Source organism: Bos taurus, chromosome 17 (assembly GCF_002263795.3).
Source record: "Bos taurus isolate L1 Dominette 01449 registration number 42190680 breed Hereford chromosome 17, ARS-UCD2.0, whole genome shotgun sequence".
NCBI lineage: Eukaryota > Metazoa > Chordata > Mammalia > Artiodactyla > Bovidae > Bos > Bos taurus.
In genome coordinates, this window is record NC_037344.1 from 53,472,602 (window position 1) to 53,499,387 (window position 26,786).

Consider the following 26,786-nt stretch of genomic DNA (forward strand, 5'->3'; position numbering starts at 1 on the left):
AAGGATGAACTGTCCTCAAATTTGCTGCCCTAAGCCCAAACTTCTGGACAGAGAGGTGTTAGCTAAAGGACTTGGGGGCATCATACTTGCTCAACCACGGGACTTGGTTCCTGATGTGAGAGCCGGTAGAAGGGATCTGAGCCCTTCAGCTTCTGCCCTCTACCCTCAGTGATAAAGAACCCACCTGCTGATGCAAGAGATGAGGGTTTGATCCCTGGGTCAGGAGGATCCCTTAGAGGAGGAAATGGCAACCCACTCCAGTATTCTTGCCAGGAAAATCCCATGGACAGAGAAGCTTGGCCGGCTACAGTCCATGGGATCTCAAAGAGTTAGACTCAGCACAGCAACTGAGCACACACTCGGTAAGGCAGACTCTAGTGTCCCCAACCCCACTCCCAAATGCAGCCCCATTCCCCCGAGCCCTGCTCCTAGTGTGGATTCCATTTGGAAAGAGGCTGGTTCATACACAAGTGTGAATGAATGGCCCTTGCAAAATAATGATACAGTTGGGAAAGGAGCTACTGAATCCTAAAACACTTGGAAGGAAATTTTTCTTCAAAACCAGAGAAGAGATGGGGGCAAATAGGATCTCTTCTGCTTCTGATGCTTGACAGCCCTCCCTGAGGAGGAGTCAGATCAAAACTACAAGCTTGTGTAAGAAAAAACATTGGAGTTGGTATAATGAAGGAGTTGGGATGACTTTTTTTGGGGGGGGAGGGTCAGGTTATAGAAAATCAGGCTTCTAGGATTATGAATTCAGAAATGAAAAGAAGAGCAGTGAGAAACCCAAGGAATAATGGCAGGTCCCAGGCCCGTGCTGCTGGTTAAAAATCCCTCCCCGTTTCCCCATGGTTTATGCAAAGAAGGAAAGTTCTGTGACACAGGAGGTCACCAACTGGTGGCTCATGGGCCAAAGCTGGCTCACAGATGTATTTTATGTCATCTGCCTGGTTTCAACAAATTCAAGTCAACATTTCAGAAGATTGGGATATTTCACATACAAATTCTAGGATTCTGGTTCTACTTGGACAACCAGGCAGTTTTTTTTTTTTTCTGTACTGGGTCCTTGTTACTTTGTGAGGGTTTTCTCTAGTTGCAGCAAGCAGGGGCTACTCTTCATTGCAGTGGGTGGGCTTCTCATTTCGGTGGCTTCTCTAGTTGCGGAGCACAGGCTGTAGGTGCGTTCGGGCTTCAGCAGTTGCAGTACTTGGACTCAGTAATGTGGTGCATGAGCTTAATTGCTCTGAGGCAGGTAGAATCTTTTTGAACCAGGGATGGAACCCATGCACCCTGCATTGGCAGGCAGATTTTTTTTTTTTTTTTTTTTAATACAGTTGTATTTATCCATTTGAAAAAATCCAATTAAGTTGAAGTTTTTAAAACTTTTTATTTTGTATTGGGGTAAGGCCAATTAACAAATAATGTGATAGTTTCAGGTGGGTAGGCGGATTCTTATTCACTGCGCCATCAGTGAAGTCCAGTCAGGCAGTTCTGAACTTGCCTTCTTATGCAGCAACAATCAGCTGGTGCAAAGCAGTTGTTGCCTCTTTAGATGGGGTGTGGGCAGAGCAGACCCACAGGAACCAGCATAGACTAGGGGAGCCTGACTACCTGGGTTCACACCTACATCAGCTGCTTGCTAGCTGTGTGACCTTGGGCAAGCTACTTGGTCCCTCAATGCCTCAGTTTCCCTCACTTGTTAAATGGGGATAACACTTACCTCCTAGCGCTTGCACTACTATGAGCTTAATGTCAAAGACATTTCAGACTGTGGCTGGCACAGCATCAGTGCTATGTGCTTGCTCTTTTTATTTTTAGAGAGGGGTCTGGGTGAGGTGCTCTCGCCTGAGTCTACCTGGCACTTCCTCCCCTCTAGCACAACCCCATGTGCCCTGTGCATGCAGATGTATGGAGCTGAGCCTCCATTTTCGGCCCCCACAGCAAATGAAGTGAAGAGAGGACTTAGCCTGTGGGACTAAGGGGCAGAGGGAGGGGTGGATGAATTTGAAGAACATGGTAGAAGGAGAACCATCAGCCTTGGGAGCTGAGGGAAAAGAAGTCTAGGGTTTCCAGCCTTTGAGCTTAGGTAACCAGCAGCAGCAGTGGTAGGTGGGTGGAGGCATGAATAGAAGTGTCATTGATCAAGGTGGAAAATATAGCAGCAGGTTGAAGAGGGAACATGAAGGAAACTGAGATTTGGAAGTGTCTTTTGTTGAGCCTTGAACTGGACGCCCTGGCACGTTCCTGTGCTGCCCTGTGAGGCCTTACAGCATCTGCCTCCCCCATGAGGTACCTTTCAGACCTCATTTCCTTGCCTCACCCTTCCTGTCACTCAGCTGCAGCTATGCAAGCCTCCTTGTTGGTCCTCAAACACACCAGGCAGGCTCCTGCCGCAGGACTTTGCACTCACTGTTCCTTCCGCCTCAGACACCTTTCCCCGAGATCTCCACAGGGCTGACTCCCTTATCTCCTTTGTGCTTTGTTCACGTCAGGTAAGTGGGCTTCCCTGACCATCCTATTTAAAATTTAATTTCCTTCCCCCTGACTCCCCCTTCTCCTAGCTATTTTTTCTTTATCATAACCTTTATTCTTTTTTTAAGGAAGTTGTTTTTGGGAAGGGGGGGATGCTTGGGAAGATCCCCTTGAGAAGGGAAAGGCTACCCACTCCAGTATTCTGGACTGGAGAATTCCATGGACCCTGGGGTCACAAAGAGTTGGACACGACTGAGCGACTTTCATGCTGGGTGTTAGTTTTGGCACGTGAACTCTTAGTTGTAACATGCAAACTTTGGTTCCCTGGACCAGGGATCAAACCCTAACCCCCAGCCCAGTAAGCACCCACTCCTTGTGAGCGTGGTATGCCCCCTACAGAAAGAAGGGAGGAGGACAGACAGACAGGAGAGCAAGAGAGACGGCGTATCTGTAAGAAAAGTCAGTATATTTATGGTTTGCTTTATAAAAGTTACTATAATACAATGGTACATAGTATTGAATTCACAAAAATATGAACAAATATTTACAGCAAGACACACCCACAACGGAAACACTTCTCTTCAAAACAAGTTACATACGATGAGAGTCTATATGCACAAACATCCCTAAAACTTATGGATTCTCTTCTTGGCTGGAGGAAAAAGGGAGGGAGGGACAAGAAAAAGAAAAAGCAGAAACCCCCAACTCTTGAAAAGCAAGTTTGTTCAGTGAAAATGAAGGCATTGAAAGAAAAATGACCTGACACATTTCTGGCTATCGCAAGCCACTTCAGGGGCGGGACAGGGGTTCCTGCGGACAGGGAGGGCCCAGGCCCTTACTTGCCCTTAGGGAAGGCTGGTTGGGCAAGGTGAGGCCAGGGTGAGGGGTGAGGCAGGACCCCGGACCCTGGTTTCCTCACATCCCCCACCTCCACTTCTTTTATGGGAGGAGGGGATAGACTGAAGCCAGCCCCTTGGGGACTGCAGAAGTAACTTAAATCAGCCATCTCTACAAACTACACATTTCCTCATATGAAAAATAAATATTTCCTCAGTTGCACAATGAGGCAGAAAACCGCAAAAGGAAGAGAAGGTTGCCGCTGTACCCAGGTCCCTTTCTGTGTCTTCATGCCACCAATTTCATCGACCTTGAAACCAGTGGGCATAGTCTCAGAGAGGGGTTGGGGTGAAGAAATTTAAAAAAAAAAAAGAAAAACACAACAAAACCACCAACGACAAAAAAAAAAGAGAGAGAGAAAAAAATAACAATTCTTTGTACAGAATTTACATGATAACAAGCTTGACACAAGCTGAGATACCAGAGGCTCCGGGCCTGCATCCGCAGGGTGGTGCGGCCCCACCGGGAGCGCTCCCGTCTTGCTGAGGATGACTCTTGGTCACAGCAGTCACTTTCCATAAATTATTTACACGCCTGCTTTGCTTTCTGGGGTGCGGGGGACTTGTTTTGTGTGTGTGTGTGTGTGGGGGGGTTTTTTTGGAAGTACAAAGAAATAAGCAAAAAAGTCTTCCCACGTGTTTCTACAAGAAACAATGTTCCCGAGAAAAAGTCCTTTATGGCAGCCTATGTACAGAAGTCGGTTCTGAACTTCAAAAACCTATTTTTTTTTTCCCTTCGTTTTGATTTTATACACGCACAAGAAAAAAAAAAAAATCCATGGAAAGGAACTTGGAAGAGAATGATGTAAAGGGTTAAAAAAAAAAAAAACTATCAGACTTAGTTGTGAGTTTTTAAATCTTTTCCAAGATTTTCCTTTCTCTGGGAGAAATACACCTTCTCACTCCGAAAATAAATATGCTCTTGGCTTCCTGGGGTGAGGGCTTGCTGGCAGGGTGAGTCAGGCTCTATGGGCTGGGGGCGAGCAGGTGAAGCTTATAAGCAAATTAAAAAAAAAATGCCACACGCATTCGGTCAGACACCCGTAGTGGCGGGACTGGGGGACCCGCCTTCCCTGGGAGGTGTATCTCTCCCCCTTGGTGAAGGTGAGAGCCGGAGAGAGTAAATACCCCACTTCCAGCACCCCTTGCCCACACTGGGGCCTCCTGGAGGCTCCCTCGTTGCTGGCATTTGAATGAGAAAGTAAACATTGAACCCAAGATTTTGGGGATGGCAGGTGTGGGGTAGCATGGAGAGCCCCAGAGGGGAAACTCCTGCCTGGGGCCAGCTTGGCTCCACCAGGGTCTGCTGGAGGGCGTGTGTGGCGGGGGGAAGGCACCCCCAGGCTGCTGGGGAAGGAACAGACTGAGGAGGGGATGGGAAAGAGGGGGGTCTTCTTCTCACTGAGTCCGCCAGCAGAGAGGGGGCCTTCCGTAGTGTTCTGAGGTCAGAGCCGCCTGGCTTGACCCCCTCCTCTGCAGCACCTGGCCTGGCGCCCAGGCCTGGAGGGTTCCAGAACGTGGGCCTGGGCCGACGCACAATCAAACGAGGCCTCTGCAGCCCCCGCTGGGGGTCCCCACTCTCTGATTCTGCTTTCACATTTCAACGGTTAAAAATGTCTTTTCTTATGAAGAGGAAGAAAAGAAAAGGAGAAGACAGAACAACATAGCAGCATTCATGGGAAGAGGCTGACGGGGCAGGACAGGATGAGAAAACACAGAGGGAAAGAGGTGGATGAAGGGGAGAAGGTGGGGGAAGACATTTACACCAGAGCTAAACCAAAGTCCCAAAAGGAGCATTTAAAAAAAAATGAAGGAGACACGGGCTGAGACAGAGAAGCCCTTTCCCACTGAGGGGCCGGAGCTGCGGTGGGACCTGGGGGGTAGTGTTGGGGGCGCCAGGCCCTGGCACGGCCACTGGGTAGAGGGACAGCACCTGAAATGGGGGTGGGGGGTGGGACCCGGCCCCAGAGAGCCGGGGTCCACGCTTGGGAGCCGGGGTGGCTGACAACCCCGGGTGCCGGCCTAGTTGAGGGTCCCCCGGCAGTTCTCAGAGCCACAGAGGCAGGGGATCTTGACGTCCTCGATGGGGAACTTGTAGTCATAGGTGATCTCCTCATTGACGTTGATGTGCTGCTTGGAATAGATGACGATCTTTTTCTGTGACTCCACCGTGATCACCTTGGCGTAGCAGTTGGGCTGTGGGTGGGATGGGAGTGGGGGAGGGTGAGCTGACCTACCTGGGCCCCCAACCAGGCCCTCACGGACTGCATACCCTGAAACTCAACCGAACCCCATGCTCAAGGCCCGACGCCCTGGCCCCACAACCCCAGTGCCCACTGGTCACCTGCTCTCAGCCTCGGCTCCCACATCGGGCAGAGAAAGACCCCTAGCCTCTGAGGTTAAATGAGCATGATGATTGCAATAAAAACGAATTATTTCCTAGGGAAATATTCAATTTTCTTTTATACTGTAGATGACCCCAAATTTATATTTCTAGCCCAGGCCCTACTTCACAGCTCTAGAGAAGGGATCAGCAAACTCCACCCCCCAGCTGCCTGCTCTTGCAAATAAAGTTTTATTGGCACAGTTGCCCTCATTTATTACATACTGCCTGTGGCTGCCTTTGTTACAATGATAGTTTAGCAGCTGTGAGATGGTCTGGGTCATAAAGCCAAAAACGTTTACTCCCTGGCCCTTTACAAAAAGGTTGGCCTGTGCTGCAGAACCCCAGATCCAACTTCCTGCTTGATATCCACCTTTGACAGCTCAAGGAGACATCTTTGGCTCAGTGAATTCAAACTGAGGGAGTGGCCATTCCACTCACCCAGTCCCCCAAGCATCCCTCCCCTGCCTCACCTCCCCTCCAGCAGGCTGGATCTGGCCTACCACACTCAGCAGGTTCCATCTACAGGGGCTCTCACTTCTGCCACCATGGGCCTGGACTCCAGTAAGTCCCCGCTGCCTGTCTCTGCTCTGAATAATTCCACTCCTGCCCCAACTGCCAGGGAAGTCTTTCCAAAAGGACAGCAAATCCTGTCACCCCCCAGTCAGTAGCCTGCCTCAGTTTTTAGAGAAAGTTTTCAGCTCTGCCTATAAGGTTGAGTGACCCAGCCACCAGCCACCCTGCCAACCTCCTTTTCTCTGCCCCTTGGAGAGGTGTTCTCCCTCCCTCCCTGCCCCAGGCTTCACTTCAATCACTCCTACACCCAGGTAATTCCCTCTCATCCCTCAGGCTTTCACAGGAGACTCTCAGCAAAGTCCCCACCGGCCCCAGGGAATGACAAGTCACCATGCTGTGAGCTGGCATGTGCTGGGAGCCCACTGTGTCTGCACAGGCCTGTGCTCAGTAACCCTCTTGGTCCTCCCAACAACCTATGAGAAGGGACTGTGATCATCCCAGTTTTATAGCTTGGGAAACTGAAGTAGCAACTTGTAACTATTGCTGGACAAGTAGTAACCTGTCCATGGTCACTCACTAAGTAGCAATGCCAAACAAGACTTGACCCACAATCAGCAGTACCTGACCTCCCATCTGAAGCTCCTTGTGCTTGTCTCCATGAGACAACCAACCTTGATATCAACATCCACTCCAACACCCCAGACTCATGCCATGTCAGCTGTTACTGGCCCTGTGTGTCTCTTTAAGTTAATTTAAGACTCAGTTTCTCAGCCACACTGGCCACATTTCTAGTGCTCAGTACCTCATGTGTACAGGAGCAGACAGCAAAGATGCAGAGTACTTCCTTCACTGTAGAAACTTCTACTGGCCAGCACTAACCGCAGAGGCATAGAAAAAACCCAGCAGGGAGAAGGAACTCTGCGATTATCAACTATATGGACCGTGTCAGGTACACCTCTGGTCTCATTAGGGCCATTTGACAGACGGGAAAACTGAAGGTCAGAGGAGAAGGGCTCCTCAGACAAGGCATCACACTGCGTCCTCCCTCCTGAGCCCCCCGTCCTCGCCCCATGCTTGGAAAGGAGGCCATGCTGGCTCCTGTGCCAGCGGCTTCCAGGTCCTCGCGGCACGCCCCCGGGGGCGTGGCCCCGAGCCGCACACTCACGTTGCAGCTGTGGTTGATGAAACGCGCGAAGTTGCCGCACTTGGTGGCGTCGATAATGGTGTCGTGGTCCACCCGGAACATGTAGCTGCTACCGATGCCCTCGTCCTCGTAACGTTTCTCCCGCATGTCCGCGATCACCTGGCCAGGAAGAGGCCTCAGTCTGGGTGGGGCGGGACTAGCCATGGCCTGGCTCCCACACCTGTCCTGCCCGGCAGTGTTTACCTGGCGGATGTTCTGGCCCACATACTCGATAACCATCTCGTCGGCCGCGATGGGCTCCATGGCGAACAGGCCCCAGTCGTGAATGTGACTCTTGCAGAATTTGAGCTTTTTCTTCCGGAACTAGGGGAGGGACGGAGATGCGGGTGAGAGTCATGGCCTTCGGTCCCAGGGCTACCCCGGCTGCCCCAGGTGGGGTCTGGCCTCACCTTGAGCTGGTTGAACTTGAGCAGGTCGCTGTCACAACTGCCAGTGAAGGAGGACAACAGGCGCCGCTGCTCAGATCGCCGCTCGGAGCCTGCCCGTGTGGAGGCGTGCGGCTGCGCGGGAATGCTCATGCCCTGCGAGGGTGGGGCGGCGGGTGACAGATCAGAGAGGAGTGTGGCCGTCTGGGGGACCTGGCCTCACAGACCACAGTACCTGTGTCCCGCTGTCCTTGGCGACCCTACTCTAAGCTCTGTGGCCCCAGCTTCCTTGCTCTGGGCACACCTATGCCTGTCCTGTCCTAATCGCCACCTCTCCTCCACCTGGTTCCTTCCTGTCAGAATCTGAACGTGCTCAAGTTCCTCTAATCTTAAATGTAACAAAACAGCATCCACTTCACTCCTGTCATCTTTTCTCTTCTCAATTACAGATCTGAAGCATCTCTGCTTCTTGGACAGACGATGGCGATCAGGGACTTCCCTGGTGACTCAGTGGTAAAGAGTTCCCCTGCCAATGCAGGGGACACAGTTCAATCACACATGCCATGGAGCAACTAAGGCCTTGTGCCACAGCTGCTGAGCCTGAGCCAAGGACCCGCAACTACTGAGCTCATGTGCCACAACTACTGAAGCCCACACACCCTAGAGCCTGTGCTCTGCAACGAGCCACCACAGCAATAAGCCTGAGCATACAACTAGAGCGCTCACCCTGCTCACAACTACAAAAAAGCCTTCATAGCAACAAAGACCCAGCACAGTCAAACATAATAAATAAATACATGATTTTTTATAAAGTAAAGCTGTTGAGTACTTACCTACCCTAATAACCCGTGGCTTTCATTTGAAATCACAACTCCTCCCAACACCCTTGCATCCCTTCCCTCTCTTGGCTTTCCTGGTCCTGTCCCCGCCATTAATACCTGGGAGTTTCATTCCCCTCCAGGTGCTCTCCCTGGGTCAGCTCATCCCTGCTGCGGGCTTTGGTTAACGCTTCCATCCTGATAATGCCTAAATTTAGATCCTCGAACCGGAAGTACCCCTCCCAGGCTCTATACTGTACCCATACATCTAACTGTCTACCTGACCTCACTACCTGGATGTTCCATAAACCCCAGAACTGAAGCTGTCCCAACACAACGGTCTCACTTTCCCTCTCACCTCTGTGATTGGCATCCAGTTACCCAGTGCCCCAGGCCGGACCCAGCAGCGTCATGCCATTCTGCCTCCAGTCAGCCCCCAGTCCCATCCATTAGACTTTCTAATGTTCTAATGATCCTGCTAAGTTTTTCAAAGGCATTCACTTTTCCCCACACAGCCCCCCACACCCAACCTACCCAATTTATTTGCTGAATTAAAAAAAAGATGAAGCTAACTTCTGGAGATGCAATTCAACACTGTTCACATCCCTGACAAAGACCCTTCACAATCGCTTCCCTGCCCGCCGCTCACCTCGCCTCACCTCTCACACCTGAGCACCCAGGGGGATGGCACCGTGAGCCAGGCCTCTGGTTCCACAACTGCCCTGGCTGCCTGGCACCCTTTCCAGGAGGGCCCCTACCCATTGCCCAGCCTGGGAGGCTCCTGGGTGGGTGGGCACCTGATGGCCCTACCTGGGTGTCCGTGGGGGGCTCGTCGGTGCTAGCACGACTGCTGTTGAGGTATCTGAGCTTGTCCTTCTTGTCGATGGTATAGAAGCCCTCACTTCGGGCACAGCCCGTCATGTGCTCCCGGATGCCGTCGTCCCGTTTCTTCTTCTTAGCTGAAGAGAGGCTGGTGGGTGGGTGTGGGTCAAGGGCCACATGGACATTCTTGGAGAGCCCCATCTTCCCAGACCTGGCCTTACCCTCAGACCCATCTCCAGGACGCTGATGACACCCAGCTCTACCACCCACACTTAGGCCACCTCCCTAAAGCTGCCCACTGCCCAACTCCACTGTGGTTAGAACTCTGTCAGGTACCTAGCTGCATGGTCCTGAGTGTGTTTCTTATCCACCTTCTGCCTCAGTTTCCCCATATGCAAAATGGGATAATTATGACACCCTCGGAATGATTACAGATGCTGAGTAGAGCACCTGACACAGAATAAATGTTCAGTATATTAGTTTGGTACAGCAGGGATAAAGATAGCACCAACTTCACTGGGTTGTGCTAACAACTGACTATGGGGGCATTGTGATTAATAGCCCAGATTCTGGAGCCAGGTTTACCTGGGTTCAAATCTCCACTCAGTTACTTTATAGCTGCATGACTTTGGGCAGGTAACTTAACCTCTCTGAATTTCAGTTTCTTCCTATGTAAAATGGGAATAATAATAGCCCCCACCTCCCTAGGCTGTTGGAAAAATTAAATTAGCTGATGAGGGGGAGCCAGGAAGAGTGAGCCCTCTGTCAGCCCCTGCTTCTGTTATGTTGTACAATCACGTTGTTACGTTTGGCCCCAAGATCTCTTAATTCTGGCGCACAAGGCAGAGATGACTCCATACAGAGCCTGGTGTGGCACCAACACACAGACACCATCCACAAGTGGTGGTGACATGCGCCCTCGTAGGAGATGCCACCCAGAGAGGGAGGTGTGGCCCCCGCCCCACCTGGCAGGATATAGGGATGGTAGACCCAGAGCGTGTCGTTGAGCCAGTCCATGCCGTTGTCCTGCTGCAGCAGCCGCTCGTAGGTAACACACAGGAAGCGGATGTCCTCCTCGTCAATGCCACCATTCCAGATGTCATAGAGGATGGTCATCTCCTCAAACTCTGAGCGGGGCCGGAAGAGAGGCTGCGGTGGCGAGAGCTCGGGCGAGGCTGAGACCACCAGGTCCTCATGGCGCTTCTTCGGTGGCCGGCGCCAGGACCCCCGCACCTTGGCCATGAACTCGTCGGAGATCTCGTCACGCCCACGGGGACCCGGAGGTATGGCCTCAGAAGGCCACTGGTTCTCTAGCTCCTTAAAGGGCAGCTTGGTGGGCTCAACAGGTGGTGGAGGTGGGGGTGGAGGGGGCTGGGGGGGCAAGGGTGGTGGAGGGGCTGGGATCCCCGCGTTCCGGAAGTCCAGGGTCACGGTCCGGGGATCATGGGTGCTGGGGAAGACAGGGGTCTGTGGCTGGCCTGGCAGAAGCAGGAGGTCCCTGCCCAGGGCGGCCCCTCCTGGCGGTCGGACCAAAGGCCCATCCAAGGTGAGCACAGCTGGCGGGGATCGCCGGGGCCGGCCCGGCTTCCTCTTGATGGGGGGTGGGCAAGGGGCCAGTGGAGCAGGCAGCAGAGGGGGCAGCTGGGTGGGGGCCCGCGACTGGGCCCGCAGGACAGGTACGGGCAACGCCAGGGGCAGGGGCAAGGGCAAGGGCAAAGGAAGCGGCAAGCCTGTCTCCAGGAGCACCGGGGAGGCCAGGGGGCCAGACCGATCGTCACGCCGGCCAGCTGGGAGGGGGCAGACAGGCAGAAGTAGGGGGCCCCCAGGCTCGGGGAAGGTGGGTGTGAAGCTGAAGTCCCGGCCAGGTGTCCTTGGGAGGCCCCCGCTGCTCAAGCTGGGGGATGGGGATGGGTAGGAGAAGGGGCTACCGGGCAGCTGCGGGGAGCTCAGGGCCAGGCCGCCACTGCCCGCCGTCGGCAAGGGCTCCCCACTCGGCGTGGCCGGCACCGCCTCGGCGCTCTGGGACTTGCCCAGGCTGCCACAGAGGCTCGGAGTACGTGGGGGCTGCTCCTCATGGGGGGGAGGCTCCAGAGGGACGGATGGGAGTGGGGGGTCTGGGGTCTTGGGCTCTGGTGGTGGGCTGGGTGGCCGGGGCGGTCGAGGCGGCGGCAATGGTGGCTGCAGCGGTAAAGAAAGCAGTGCCGGGGCCTCAGGCTCCGCTTCCAGGTTGTCCTCTGTAGAGCAGCAGGCAGAAAGCAGACCTTAGTTATTGACTCAAACGGCCCCTCCTCATGCTACCCTACTGTACCCTGGACACCTCTCTGGGTATGCACTCGCACCCTCTAGATTCCTAGATATACAGCAGGATTTGAGAAATGTTGGTGGGAATCAATCAAAGATGCAGGAGACCCAGCTGGCGCCCTTGACACTGTCTTTAGAATGGTGTTCCGGTGAGCAAGGAACATACCAGGGACCAAGAAAATGACCTCTGCTATTGAATAAAATTAAACAAGTCCCTTTTCTGCACGACTTGTCAGAGCCTTTAAGGTTTTCCCCTAGCGTTTCTCTCCACTGTCACCTAGTGTGTTTTCTAAATTATCGGCTGTCATCTGTCACCCTGCCCTGAGCGTAAGCTCCAGGAGGGACGATACTTTTGCCCATTTTGGTCCACTGTTGTTATTTTCAGTTCCTAAAACTATAAAGGAGATAAAAATAGAGGCTTTATAAATACGTTTAACAATTGGCAAAAATTTGTGGTTCTAGAGCCAAATAAAAAACTTAAACAAAATACAACGGGTTGCTCTCCTTAAGGACTATTAGAGGTACCAACTAACCACGTGTGGCTATAGTAGTTTCTGCTGCTGCTGCTGCTAGGTCGCTTCAGTCGTGTCCGACTCTGTGTGACCCCATATAGTAGTTTATGTTAACTTAATCAACATTACAAATTCTGTCCCACAGCGGCACTCTCCCCCTTTCTCAAGCTCTTAACAATGCTGTGTCTAGTGGCTATGGGGCTGGACAGGGCAGAGAGAACATGCTGATTGCTGTACAAAGTTCTCTTGGACGGCACTGCCAGAGCCTTTCACGTGCTTTGTGCAGCTCCACCAAGATGATGGAGGGGGCAGTGCCCACAGCCCCTTTTAACCCACCCAGCACCCTTCTGGTGATAGGTGCCCAGGGCCCAGAAGCCTTCTCTGCCTGCCTATCACTAAAAGACCATACACATCCACACCTCTTTTGGGAGTATCTCATGGGACTAGCAGTCCAAGGACTAGACCCCAGGGAAATACAGTGAGGAATGGTGACAGCAGCAGACCTGCCTTTGGGGTCTAACAGGTACCCAGCTTCGTAGTGGCAAGTCATCTCGCTCCATCCTCCCGTATGACCTTACGGGGGAAGCACCATCCATTGATCCCGTTTTACAGATAAGGAAATTACTTGGTAACTTTAAGTGATGGCACAAAGGAGCCCTGGTTCATTCTGATGGTTAAAGACATCTTGTTTCTATTCCCACCGCCTTCCCATGGGCTGCAAGTATTACCTGGGGTAGGCTCTGGGGATGGCAGGGGCCGGGCCTCCATCTCTCCTGCAGGGGGTTCTGGAGACAGCAACCTGGCCCCTTCCTGGTTCAGGCCTGGTTCCCCGGGGGGCTCCTTGCAGCCAGTCAGCTCCTCAACACTCACAGGCAAGGGGGGCTCTTCCAGCATCGGGGTCCGCTCCTTAGGGGCCTCGTCCTCAGCCTCAATGTCCACCTCCTCTTCTGGGCCCTGTGACTCCGTTGTGGGTGCTCCTGTGACGACTTCATTCTCAAAGTCCTCGTCAGGAGCAGTGGGAGCCATGCTCTCGTCTGCAGCTGCCTCCCCTTCCTCCTCCTCCTCTTCCTCATCCTCCCCAGCTGGCAGCTCTTCTTCATCTTCTGAGGATGATGATGAAGAGGACTCGGAGCTTGATGCGAAGTCAGATGACTCAGAACTCTCACTGGAGGACTCAGCTCCAGGCTTGGAGGTGGTGATGCTCACCGTCTCCTCTGCATGGGGAACACGGGCAAGGGCCCTGTTATTATCTGCTGTGCCCCAGCCAGAGGCGTCACCAAAGGGCTCAAAACAGGAGGCACTGGGGTGAACGTGTCCCTCAGGTAGGTGGAGGGGTGTGTGTGGAGGGGTGTGTGTGTGTGTGGAGGGGTGTGTGTGTGTGTGTGTGTGTGTATTAACTCACCATCATCTGTTTTTTTCCAACAGAGGTGAAATCCACATAACATAAACCTAACCATCTTAGGGTAGATGACACGGTGGTATTTAGCACCTTCACAATGTGGACAACTGACATTTCTATCGTGTCCCAAAGATAGAAATTTCACAAGCTCAAGAAGCAGCCCGTTCCTTTCAGCTATCACCCCTCTATCCCCACCACTTGACCTCAGCAACCACTAGTCTACTCTTTGTCTCTACTGTTGTTCAGTCGCTCAATCGTGTCTGCTCTTTGCGACCCCATGGACTGGAGCACACCAGGCTTCCCTGTCCTTCACAATCTCCTGGAGTTTGCTCAAACTCATGTCCATTGAGTCTGTTATGCCATCCAACCATCTCATTCTCTATCTCTGTGGACTGACCTATCCTGGACATTTCATTAAAAAGGAATTACACGGCAGGCTGTGTTTGTGTTTTAATGACTTCACACTTCATACTCAAGAAATCCTACCCCTTCAGTACTGCTGACTGTTGTGCAGGCTCTGCTTTCTGCAGAGGGACCCTGGGCTGGGCCAGAAGCCACACTCACCTCCATCTGAGTCCCCTTCTTCCTTCTCACTCGCCTCTGACAGGGCTGTGTCCTCGTCATCATTCTCAGACTCATCCCGGTCGTCGCTGTCTTCATCATCATCATCCTAGGGGAGACGGATGCTGGACAGGTGAGCTGAAGGGCTCCCTCGCCTGGCCCGGCTCCCCAGGCCTCCCCAAGCCCAAACAATACCTTATCTGACATGGATGAGGTTGAGGAGGAGGAGATCTGGCTCCTGGGGCCCTCCTCCCCCTCCTCCTCCCCCTCCCCTTCCTCTTCCTCCTCCGTGCTTTCTCGCTCCTCCTTATCAGAGGCTGAGGACGAGGGTGAGGTGGTCGAGGAGCCCGAGGACGAGGATGCTGACGAGGAAGACGACACCGACAGCGACTCCTTCTCGTCCTCCTCCCCGCCGCTGTCCAGCTCCAGGGGCCGGGCTGGCCGCCGCCGCACGCCCATGCCCTTGGGGTCCCGCTTGGCGAGCTCACAGGGGGCGTCGGCCATGTCCCGGTCCCGCTCACGCTCAGACTCTGCAGGGAGGGAGGGCGGGCGGTCAGAGCCAGGTGGGGGCGAGTAGGGAAGGAGGAAGTCCCAGCACCCGGCAAGGCCCCACCTTCGTCCTCCTCATCCACAGAGGTGGAGGGGCGCAGCCGCTTCTGGTCACCAGACGAGGCTGTGTCTGGCGGTTCCTTCCTCTTGACCTTGAAGGAGGGCAGTCGAATGGCCCCGCGCAGCCCGATGCCCAGGCCCAGCCCCTCGTAGCTCAGGCCCTCGCCCTTGCCCCAGGACTCCAGCAGGCAAGAGGCGATGCGGTCCTTGGGCTTCGGCCTGTCCTCATCTTTGTGCTCACCCGACTTCACTGGGGTCAGCGAGGCCTGGGGTGCGAGAGAGGAGGGGAAGGTCAGTGTGGTTAGAGTACGGCCACCAACCCTGTCCCTCGAGTAGCCTGCCATCCTTTCCACAGTGACAGTCATGCCCGAACTGGGCACTTCCTTTCCTGGAACCTACCGCATTTCATGTCACTACTCAGGACACCCCCAGCGCCACACTCCGCTTCCCTGACCCTCAACTTCCTCACCTGAGAAGCTGTTACTATGGTTGCCCACACATGGCAGGGGCACTGGAGTTTTGGAGATTGGAATCCAAGAGAAACACACAGTGAGTACACATGTGTCATCGACACACTGGCTTCACAAAATAACACACACTATTCTGTTTGGGGGATCTGGGTGGTGGTGTTTCCACTAAGGTGCCTGGGGACGACAGAGGCTGCCTGGCCAGGTCTCTGCCTCTGGCCTGCCCGCCCCCCACCGAGGGGACATGCTGCCCACTCACCTTAGCCATCCGTTCCTTCTTGTCCCACCACTCATCGAAGGCCCTGAAGGCCACCACCTCCACCATCTTGCGGTTCAGGTCCCGCTTCATGATGGCCTTGAGCTCTTTGAGCACCACCAGCAGGACGCCGTCCACAGTGGCCTTATGCGGGTCCTCCTGGCGGGGCACATAGCCTGGTGGTGGCACTGATGGGTCAAACTTGGGCAGGGGTGGCCAGGGCTGCCCGCGGCCTGGGCCAGTGTTACCAAGGGAGAAGGGGCCCCGGTAGGGCGGCAGGTTGACAAACTGCAGTCCGGCGGAGGCGGCTGCAGCTGCGGCAGCCATGAAGGGGGGGTAGGGGCATGTGCCCTGGCCCGTCATCAGACGGCTCAGCATCTGCGTTTGCATCTGGAAGGACATGGGCATGCTGCCCCACTGGCCCCCCAGCACGTGGCTCATGTCCACCTGCATCACAGGAAACAGCCCTGGTGGGAAGGGCGGCAGTGGCGGCAGAATGGGTGGGGGTGGGACACCAGGCGGCGGGGCTGGCAGGGGTGGTGGGGGCACTGTCACAGCTGGATGGGCCGGGGGTGGCGGGGGCGGTGGTGGTGGCAGAGGTGGGGGCATGGGGAAGCCGGGCTGGGGTGGGGGTGGGGGTGGGGGCGGGGGCAGTGGTGGGAAGCCAGGGGGCGGGGGCAGTGGCAAGGTTGGGGCCAGCACGGAGGGAGCTGCCACGGCCCCGGCCCCTGGGGTCACCACCATGGGCTTGGGGCAGTCAGCGCTGGTGATGGGGGCCGAGGGCATCTCGTCGTCTGAGATCTCCATGTCCTCCCCTGAGGACTGCTGCCCCTGCAGGGAGAGCAAGGGGAGAGAAGTGAGGGGGAGCCTGGGAAGCCAGGCTCCCAGATTCCCCTTCCCAACACCAGAAGGTCAGAGAAGCAGCATTCTGTAAGACTAGTGAGCAACATGGCTTCCGCAGTCCTGATCCTCATCCCTTCCCATCCCAGCCGTGTGGCCTTGAGCAAGTCATTTAACCTCTTTAAGCCTCAGTCTTCCCATCTGTATCTTGGGCATCATAGTACTTGCCTCATGGGGTTATCATGCAGCTTCATGCATTCGTTCATTCAACAAACATTTGCTCAGCACCTGCTGTATACCAGGTATTGTCCCAGGTGCTGAGGACACGGTGATGAACAAGACAGACAAACTTGCTCTCTTGGAGCTGAACTTCTAGAGGGATAAGGCAAAGGCTGACTAGGATGAATGTGAAATATATAGTCTTTTGCAAAGAAAAGGAAAGCAAAGAAGGGGGCAGTGAGACATGAAGAAGGAAAAAGATTCTGTTTCAATTTGAAAGATTGTTTCAACTTGTATTCAGAGAAGATAATACTAATAGTTAATAACATTTCTATAGCCCTTCCCTGCTGGAGGAGGAAATGGCAACCTGCTCCAATATTCTTGCTGGGAGAATCCCATGGACAGAGGAGTATGGTGGGCTACAGTCTATGGGGCTGTAAAAAGTCAAACATGACTGAAACAACTTATCACAGCACGTAGCCTGTCCTATTGGCAGGCACCTTTCTAAGCATTTTATGTATGTTCATTCAGCTAACCTTCAGAAAACCTGCAACGTAGGTGTTTATCACATTTTACTGATGAGAAAATTGAACACTGAGAGCTTAACTTGCCCAAGGCTACATGGCCACTGAGAAGGAGCCTGGATTCCAACCAGGAAGTGGCTCACCAGCCTTTATTCCCAGTTGGCCTGCAGTCTTCACTGTGGCAGAGAGGGCCTGGCAGAGGTGACAGAAGCAAGGGAAGGAGAAGCTTTAGCAGGAGTCAGGGTGCATGAAAAGGAGATAAGTCTGTATGTTTTCCTTAATTATTCCGTTCACATAGTTTTTGTACAGGCTGTGGTTGGGTTGAGTGTTGTGAGCACAATGTCTCATGTTTCTTATCTGTACCATCATCTCATGAGGAAGGGCTCTATTCCAATCTTTTGACAGGTGAGAAAACACCCTCAGAGAGACACACGTAAATCACTGGCCCAAGAGGCGCTGGTCAGAAACAGCTGAGATTGGAGCCCAGGGTGCCTGCTGAGTGAGGGGTCGGGGCTGCCGTGGGAATCCAGGACAGCGGTACCAGGTCAATGGGGGAGCCAAGTGTGACTTGGCTGTGAAATAGCGAGGTCCTCTTTACATTCACACTTGGGGCTTTGGGGAGCTGGGTGCACAGGCCTGAAACTGGAGCAGGCCATGGTGTCCACAGGGTAGAGGTGGAGCAAGAAGGCAGAACAGGGGCTGGGAGAGGAGGAATGGACTGCCCCCAGGCTCCTGTGTCAGGACCAGAGGCGAAAAGGTAGCTCAGGTGCCATCTGGGGAGACAGAGCCTTTGTAGGTTGCCAGAGACAGGGAGTGCATTTGAAGGTTAAGGAGGTGGGGGGTCTACGCAGGCTAGAAGGTCAAAGGTCAGACCTACAGGCGAGGGAGGGAGAAAAGGGATATGGAGGGACTGGGAGAAAAGGAAAACGAAATCTCCGGCAGCAGAAGGACGCTCGGGCTGTTACTCTGTCCCCTCTACAGACACACACACTCTCGCTGCCTCTCAGGGTCCCACATTCGTGCTGAGAGGGAGGCACTGGCAGGCTTGCAGCCTGATACTCAGGGACAGCGCCAGATCAGTCCTGGACAGCGCCCTGCGAGACAGGCGCAGCACGCAGAGGGTTAACCCCAGCCCCACTGCCAGCCAATCACAAGGAGACCGGGGTCCACGCACCAGCTCGAGGCCCTGCCCCTCCCTCCGCCCCTCCCACGTCCGGGGGGCGAGAACCTGTGGGAACTAGCCGCTGAGCCTTGGGCATCAGTTTGAGCTGTTCCTGGAGTTTCTCGTGCAGCACCTACTTAAGCCGAGACGGCGTGAGGCGGATACTCTGACTATCCCACCATTTCACAGATGATGAAACTGAGACTCAGAGAGGGAAAGTGACTTCCCTAAGGTCACATAACCAGTAAGTGACAGAGGTGGGACTCGAGGCTCAAGGCTTAAGGCCTGGAACCAGAACTTCTAACCACCAGCTTCTGTGAAGATAGGGAGTGCCCCCTCGCGCTGCTCTCCCGCCTGGTCAGCCTAGGCTGGGATTCCCTTAGGTTTGGTCCGGCGGGGCCCGGGAGCCATTCTCCCGACTGCCGGCAGGGGGCTCCCGAGGGCCACCTTGGAGGTTGTCCGTACTCCCGGGGCTTCCCGGACCACAGCTTTCTGGGCCTCAGTCTCTCCTTTCCTCCAGTGACCCGGCGGGAGAGCCCGTTCTCTCCAGCTACTCTAGGCTTCCTAGCCCTGAATCAGCAAGTGAGCATGGTAAACAAACATCCCCTAACCTCGGAAAGAAAGGAGGATGGCAGAGCCAGTAGCGCCCCCACCTCTGAACACCTGTCAACTCTCCCTGCCTGAACTCCTTAGCGCCAGAAACCACTTGCCAGATCAGCCTAGAGGCCCCCAGGGGCCCTGGCCACCTGCAGTCCCCTCCCAGGCAAGCCAAGGTCCTCTCTGTTCCTCCCTGAGGCAGCCAAATCGGCCTAATCAAAGGACCTGGGAAGGAGGGAGGGCCCCTCCTCCCGCCACCCACAGGGGCACAGAGCTCCCTCTAAGCTCCTGGCTGCTCATGCCTTTCAGGATCACAAGTTCCAAAGCAGGTCTCCAGGAGGGCCAGGGCAGGTGCCTGGACCAGGAGAGGGTAGGAACAGAGCCAAGGAAGATGACAATCCTCCCCACAAGAGAATGTGGCAGGCAGCATCCCTCATGCTAACCCTGAGGATGGAGCTTGGGCAGAGAGACCCCACATGAAGCTCTGTGGGTAGGCAGAGGGTGGGTGGGTGGGGGGTCAGCTTTGCCTGCTTCTGGCTGTGGCCCTCCTGCTGACACTCTTGGAGTCAGAGGAGAGGGAGAAAGTAAATTTCAATGCCCTCCTTGCCCCACATGGTTTCCAGTCTCTTCAGAGGGCACCAGGTACTAGGAGACAGAGCTCCAGAGTTCCCACCTGACCCAGCTCAGCAGAACACTCTGGTTACTCCCTTTCCCCGTAACTGTCTGAGTGTCAGGACTAGTCTTGACCAGGCCCTTAGCTACCCAACAGAGGAAGGGACCCAAAACCATCACTTGTCCACACTCTCTGGGATCTCAGACTTCAACCAAAGAAGCTCAATTCAGACTTTATCCCCCAGAAAAGTCTCAACTTCCCATAACCTAACATGGAGAGCAACAGATCTAGGTCAAGTTTCCCTTTTCGCCAAAGCTGCTAGGGAGCTCAGAGGCAAACCAACTGCTCAGTCACGGCCCCTGATGCTTTCTGCACGTTCTTTTTATTTTTGACCTGTTATTTTGGCTCTCCTGGCCCTGTTGCTTGTGTGTTGTAGTTATCCTCAGGGAGGAAAGAGGGTGCCACAAGACAGACAAAACCAAACCCAGACAGACAGACAAACATTATGTGGTACCTCATCCATCTTCTCTGAGGTTGGGGTCCTGTCTCCAGCCAGGTCCAAGGCCGTCTCACTTGTCTGACCCAGAAGACCAGTAGGGTCTGGGGGACCCGGCTCGGGTGGGGGCCGAGGCCCCAGGCCCAGATCAAGCTCACCATCCTCATCTGAGTCAGGCAGTGGCGTGGGGCTGATATCTTCCAGGCCAGTGCTGGAGGGGCGCGAAGAGGGTGGTGTAGGGCCTCGAAAGCCTGGCTGAGAGTTAGCGCCAAAGGGGGCCAGTGGGGAGAGCTGGGAGGAGGAGGAGGAGATGGGGCTGCCCTCCATCTGCAGCTCTGTGTCTGAGTCCTGCTCCCGAAGGAAGGGCAGCTTGGTGCGCTGCTCCTTCAGCAGCATCTCGATCCGAGAGTCTAAGCTGTCATGGGGCTTCTCTGGCCCTGCGGGCGACGACTCCAGCGTAGGCGTGCCGGGACTGTCACAAGGCTCAGGACTCCAGCCGAAGGTTGGCCGACCACCCAGCTCTATGCTGTTGGCCTCAGGGGGCGGGGGTCCCGGCGGTGTGCCAGGCTTCTCCTTTGTCAGGGGCTCGGCGGGTGGCAGGGGTGGGGGCGCAGGTGCTCTTCGGAACTCGCCACTGTCACGGGCCCCAAAGGGGGCTGTGGTGGTGGGCTCCTCAGGGGGTGGGGGAAAAGGGGGCACAGGAGTCTGATACGGAGAGAAAGCTGACTTGAAGGCGACTCCGGGCGCAGGGGTTGCTTGGGTGGGCGGAGGAGTGTGGGCAAACGTGGCAGAATCCTGTGGTTGGGCCTTGAATGGGGGCCCACTGCTGCCCCCACTGCCGCCAACTGCCCCGAATGGGAGGTCCACCGCACCCCGGAAGGCAGCTGTGGCCCCTGCCACTGCAGTGACAGCAGACGAGTTGTGGACATAATGGTGCTCGTGGCGGCGGTTGTAGGCATCTGTGAACTTGCTCTCGTGGCGCCGAGCCTTGAAGGTCGTTGTGGGATCCTGGCTGAAGAGGTAGGAGGGCGTGGGCTGGCGGCTGGAATAGCTCGAGTCCTGCGAGAAGGGGGTGCCCAGGCGTGGCGTGAGCGGCGTGCCCTGGCCGTATGAGTTGGGTGTGTCCAAGCGGCAGCTGGAATAAGCTGTGTCCTGGGAGAAGGGTGTCCCACCACTATTGGGGGTGACAGAGGACGAGCTGGAGCCACAGCCTGCAGACAGGCCACCATCTTTGAGGCGCTTCAGGGCATCTGACAGCTGGAAAGAGAGAAAGAGGGAGAAAGGTCTGAGATCGCTGGGGGGGAAATCATGCACTAGAATGGGACTGTTTTCCCCTCTCACTCCATCTTCCGGGGAGCTCGGAGCCAAACTGGTCACTCAGCATGGTGAACGGAGAGGGGAGGGGAGATTAAAGAAGAATAGCTGGATGGGCCTCACCTTCTCTAATCTTGGGGTAGCCAATTATCCTCAGAGAACCTTGAGGGTTTTTCCTAATCCCTGAAGCAGGGTAAAGATAAGACCCTGATGTCTTGGTTTACACTGGGATTTCCTTCCTGCCTCAGGCCGTCAGAAATCAAAGACCTTCCAGGCAGAGGTAGCCGAGGCCAACGATGGAAGTGAGGGTTGGCTACCTTGTTCCCCCAGCCTCTTGATATTTTAGGCTTTAAATAGTGTAACATGGTAAAGTGCCTGATAGACATCCCAGCGGATCAGCAAGTAAGCAAAGACTCTTCACTTGGTAAAAGCTACTCCTGAGAGTGGTCCACTTGCGAGAGGGTGGTCCAGGTGGGTGTTCTGGGGGGCAGTGGTTGGGGAAGGAGGGAAGAGTCATTCTTGCTCTGGAAGGAGAGCCCTGAACCAGGCTTTCGTTGGCGGGGGTGGGGGCGTGGAACGGAGGGGTCCATGGGACACCAGACAACAGGATCCTGAACACAGCAGTGTTTCAGGATCAGCGTGGAAAGCACATGGGCTCTGATCAGTGGTAATCCCAGCGTGTGCAGGGAAAGGGTGAGGGGCCAAGCCAGAGGGTGCTTCAGCAGACAGGGCTTTCAGGACCCTCCCCTGCACCCCACTGAAAGCTGTGGTGGGCACAGCCAGGCTTCTTTCCCTCCTGGGTCCTGGTGTCCCATGCTGGAGCTGGTGAAGTGGGGTGGGGGGTGCACACTGGGAAACTGGTGATGGGGTGGGGTCACACACCCACCTGCAGGGTCTCATTCACGATTGGAGAGACAGCGTCCAGCTCACCCACTGGCAGGGTTTGGGGTGTGTATCGGCCCGTGACCAACAGTTCGTAGAACCGCATGCGGGTTTCCCCTGTAGAAAAGGCAAGGGAGGGAAGCCTCAGTGAGGCTCCAGGATGGGGCAGCCCCCACAGGTGGGCATCCTTGTGGGTCCCCTTGTACCTGGGACCCCACACCTTGGGAAGCTGAGTGACCCTGACCAAGTTCCCACTTCTCTCTTTGTACCTCATTCGGGAGGTACAATCTGTTCAATGAAGCGGCTAAACTGTATGATTCTCTCATCCTGAGATTCAAGAATTTAATGTCTCATGACACCGGGACTCCCCCAAATATAGACATGCCACCCCCACCACAAAGCCCCTTCCTGTCACCTGTGCCATGCCAGCCATTACCACAGTCAGGTAATCCCCGTTCTTCTGCCTTCCCATCTACCAGCCAGAGCCCAGTAGCAAGTGAAAAGGAGACCCAGTGACACAGAAGTGACAGTTTGTTGTGAACCCTCTTGGGTGACTGACAGAGTTTGTAAAAGCACTCTAGGACTGACAGCCTCCTCCCAGTCCCCAGTCCCCCTGTTGGATAACCCTCCACCCTAGCTCCTCCCCATTCCCAGCCCCCCACCAGTAGAGAGAGGCCTCTGACAGACCAGGGGGCCAGATTATCGATATTTATAGAGCCCTCTGAGGCAGCTGCTTACATATGCAAAGGAGACACATTCCTTGAGCTACTCTTTACCGGTCTCTTTCTTGAAATACAAACTTAGTGGCAGTCTCTAAGGGCCTTTTTTTTTTTTTTTTTTTTTTTACAACTTTGGTGAGGGCTGACTGTTCCTTAAGATAAGCCTGCCACCACCCAAGGGGTCTCCCTTGACAGAGACAAAAGGAGGGGAGGTGAAGGGGGCTGTGGCCTGTGCCCTGAGGAGGCTCAGGCCTGGGACAGGTTTGGCAAAAGTTTATAGGGTAACTGTGCCCAACCAGGAGCAGCATCCCTCCACACCCCCCAGCAAAGACTAAGAAACTCAGTTGACATGTATTAAAGGCAAAAAAGAAGATTTAGATTTTCAGGTCTTAGGTTTGGTATACCCCAGTTGCCCCTAAACCCCATGCTCACAGAACCCCTGGAAGTTACCCACCTAAACCCTCCCAGGCAGGGTCCCCCGGGACCCCCCCCCCACAGCGGGGGAAGGTGGGAAACACCCCAACAATGTCTGCCCAGTCACCTCTGGTTGGACCTCAGAGCACCTGACACTTTCTTCTATATTCTATAGGAACTCTAAGCGGCCACAGACAAACTTTAGGGGATGCCCTGGAGGTCCGGAAGCCCCCCAGTCAGCACGGAGGAGAAGCCTCCCAGGACCCTGAAGGTGGGAGGTATGGCTTCCAGAGCCCAGCTCTCCCAGCAGCCGCTCAGAGGCTCAGAGCGAGCGCAGAGTGGGATTCTGCTGCCTGGGAGGTGATGCTGTCTCTTTAAGAGAGAGGAGGGAAGACACAGTGTCAACCCTTGAACACCCAGAGCAGCCCGCCCAGCTCTATCGGGAACATTATCAATGAAACCACACTCCGGGCCCAGATTGGTTCCCACTTCCAGGGGGAGGGGGCGGCAAGAGGGGGAGGGGCACTCCCTAACCCCTTAGGAGGACTTTTTTAGTGGAGAGACCTACTCTTCGCACATTTAAAAGCGGCTTCATGGCTCTTCCCTCAGCGGCGCCCCCCCCCCCTAATAAACAAACCCTGTCTCCTCTCCTAACACAGACAGCAACACTGGGGACTGCCTAAACCCAGGCCACCAGGGCTCCGAGAGGGGCCCACGGGGGTGTCAGCAGTGGGGAAGCCTCCAGGTGGTCCCTAGGGGTGCAGTGGCCAAGGACCGGCACATTTGGTAAATTACAGTTCCGTCTCCTAGCAACAGACAACACATTTAGCTCCACGTGACTCTACCCTCAAGAGGGGGGCAAAAGAAAAATAAGGTTGTAGGGGGGTACCCAAGGAAAACTGAGGGGCTCCCCAACACTGCAAGACGGGCCCTGGGAGAGAAGGGGGTCACACTGACAGGTCTTGGGGCTCCTCGGCGGTGGCTGTCCTGAGCGGGCCTCCACTCACCTTTGGTGTCCAGCTCCACGTGGATGATATTACCCATGACCGAAGTGCTATGCAAGTGCTGAACGGCCTCCTTGGCTCCCCTGACCGTGGCAAAGACCACTTTGGCAATGCCCAAGTGCTTCTTGGTCTTGGGGTTGTACAAAATCTCCACCTCCTCCACCTCCCCATACTTCTTGCACATGTCCCTTAGGAAGTTTTCACGGATGTTATCATTCAGCTTGGCAAATGTCACCTGCTTCGGAGGCACCGGGCCCACATAGAACTCATCGATCTGGCAGGGGACGAGGGGGAAGGGAGTTTGGAGAACATTGAAACCGAAGGGAAAGCAGAACATTTCCCACTCGCCCGCTCTTTGAAAACAATGAAGGGTAAAAAATTAAAAAAAAAAAAAAAAAAAATTGGGGGGGAGGGGGAAAGCACGCGGGCGGGCCCGGGAAGCGGAGGATTAAATCGTTTGGAACGTGGAAGTTCTCTGGGTTCGAAAGGAAAGGGGAAAAAGAAACAGTTTCTCTTTCCCCACCCCCCCCAACTCTGACCTCTTCTTCCTGCTGCCAGGGCAGGGACGACCCCTCGGGCTAGGAAGCTGTCCCCCTAAAACCACAAAGCCGGGAAGGGGGGCGGGTCCCAGGGCCGAGTTCCTGGGCTGGCAGGAGCCAGGTGGGTACTCGGAGCCCCCAGCTGGGCGGGCAGGACACTGTATCAGCTCCTTGATTACAGTTTCACCGAGTGTTATTCTGTTTACTGTAGCCGAGAGGGGACACCCCCTCTCTGTGCAACCTCCCCCTCCCCGCCAAAACTTCCCCAGCCCCCGGACGGCGGGAACTCAGAATCCGGCTGGGCTAGGTCAGGACTGGCGTTATTTTCGAACTCGGGGAGGGGGGGCGGGGGGAGGGGCGCGGGATACGGGGGAGGGGGTCCTACCTTGAATTTGGGGACCGACAGCTCCAGCTCCTTGTTTTTTGTCCAGATGCCGACCACCCGGGGATCTTCGACAATTTCCACCGGGCGGTTGCTGGACATCTGTGGATAGGAAAGAGAGGCGGAGTGGGTGGGCTGGTCCCACTCCCCAGGGTCAGGGACAGGAACCCCCCCTTCTCCAGGTACTTGTCAAACTCCAGGACTAGGGACCTGGCTGACAGTTGGCCGGGTGGTCAGGAAGGGGGGGTCCCCGGGCCGCTCGGACCACTCAGCCCCCAATCTCTTCGGCACGGCTCGGGGAGGCGGGGGGGGGGGGGGGGGGGCGGGGGAGCCGACAGGGAGGCGCGCCGGCTACTCACCGCAAGGCTGAAATGCTGCCCATCGTAGCGGTACAGTTTATGATGCCCCTTTTTCAAAGCCGGGTCAATCATCAACTTGTAACTTCTCCAATGGTGGTTCCTCCTCTCGCCCGAAGGGCCGGGCTGCGGCGGGGGCTGCTGGTGGTGGTGGTGGGGGGGGTGACTGTTCTCCATGCCGTTAACCCAACCTGAAAACGAGCAAGTTGTTGTCGTCTCCGCCGCGGCGGCGGCGGCGGCCGCTTCTACACACACGCTAAAGAATCAAATCGTCCAGCCCCCCACCCCCTCCCACCTTACCAGCGCGCCCCAAAAGGAGCTGGCTCCCCCCCAAAATAAGAATGGAGCGAGAGAATAACCCTTCCGGAGAATTAGGCGCCCGCCCGCTCGGCCACCGTCTCGGAGCGGCTGCGAGGGGCTCCCGGGGGCCCCTGGTGCGGACTGGCGGGGCCCGGGGCACCCGGAGGACGCGGGCTCCGGCCCATGGTGCCCGCCCGGCCGCCCGGCCGCCCGGCGTGGCGCTAGCTCGCTCGCTCGCTCGGCCCGGCTCGGGCGCGGGGCTCCCGGCAGGCCTGGCGCCGCCCGCCCGCTCGCTCGGTCGGCCGGAGCGGGGGCCGGGGCTGGGGGCTCGGGACGCCCGGCTGCCGGCCGCGGCCTCTCCCTCCCCGAGCCGCGCTTACATCCCCGCCGGGCGCCGGCCTCCCTGCGCCGCCAGCCAGTACATGGTGTCCCCCGCGGGAGCCGAGGCCGGAGCGGCCGGACGGGGGGCCGGGAGGGGGGAGCGCCGCCGCCGCCGCGGCTGCCGGGCCCGGAGCTGCTGCCGCCGCCGCCGCTGCTGCTGCTGCTGCTGCTGCTGCCCGGGAGGCGGCTGGCGGCGGAGGCTCGGCTCCCAGTAGCCGCACATCCCACAATACACCGCTAAGGAGCCCGACCCGAGCGCTCACCCTCCTCCTCTTCCTCCTCCTCCTCCTCTTCCTCCTCCCCTCTCCTTCCTCGCCGCTTCCCCAGGCACTCTCCCGGCGGCGGCAGCTGCGCCGCCAAAGCCCCGGGCCCCAGCGGCCCCCCACCCCTCACTCGCGCGCTCCCACACTGCCTCCCCCCTCCCCGGGGGAAGGCCTTTTAATTTATTTATTCTGCTGGGACT

At 55.8% G+C, this 26,786-nt stretch overlaps 1 protein-coding gene across 2 annotated transcripts; it reads right to left on the reverse strand.

The window, feature by feature from the left end:
• Positions 1-2,917: 2,917 nt before the first annotated feature.
• Positions 2,918-26,562, reverse strand: SETD1B (SET domain containing 1B, histone lysine methyltransferase). Of its 2 annotated transcripts, none has more exons than XM_024977702.2 (17): positions 26,323-26,562; positions 25,646-25,833; positions 25,290-25,388; positions 24,369-24,639; positions 22,233-22,345; positions 20,051-21,289; positions 15,585-16,412; positions 14,863-15,124; positions 14,445-14,779; positions 14,253-14,358; positions 13,018-13,503; positions 10,454-11,710; positions 9,465-9,631; positions 7,861-7,992; positions 7,655-7,774; positions 7,433-7,570; positions 2,918-5,564 (listed from the first exon to the last, which is right to left on the reverse strand). In XM_024977702.2, exons 2-17 carry the CDS (start codon positions 25,817-25,819, stop codon positions 5,391-5,393), a joined length of 5,901 nt encoding a protein of 1,966 aa, XP_024833470.1. In that variant the 5' UTR covers positions 25,820-25,833; positions 26,323-26,562; the 3' UTR covers positions 2,918-5,390. The 2 variants fall into 2 exon arrangements, with proteins under 2 accessions (XP_024833470.1, XP_024833471.1); XM_024977703.2 differs by lacking the exon at positions 26,323-26,562 and adding an exon at positions 25,943-26,197.
• Between the last annotated feature and the right edge of the window lie 224 nt (positions 26,563-26,786).

What these genes read in the sequence shown, in the direction of transcription:
- SETD1B (XM_024977702.2), bottom strand. Translation starts at nt 25,819, where the DNA reads ATGGAGAACAGTCACCCCCCCCACCACCACCACCAGCAGCCCCCGCCG. An exon ending in CCTCAGAGAAGATGGATGAG is followed by an intron (nt 16,413 to 20,050) that starts GTACCACATAAT and finishes CTCTCCCTGCAG; the next exon opens with GGGCAGCAGTCCTCAGGGGA. An exon ending in TCATCAACCACAGCTGCAAC is followed by an intron (nt 5,565 to 7,432) that starts GTGAGTGTGCGG and finishes TCCCACCCACAG; the next exon opens with CCCAACTGCTACGCCAAGGT.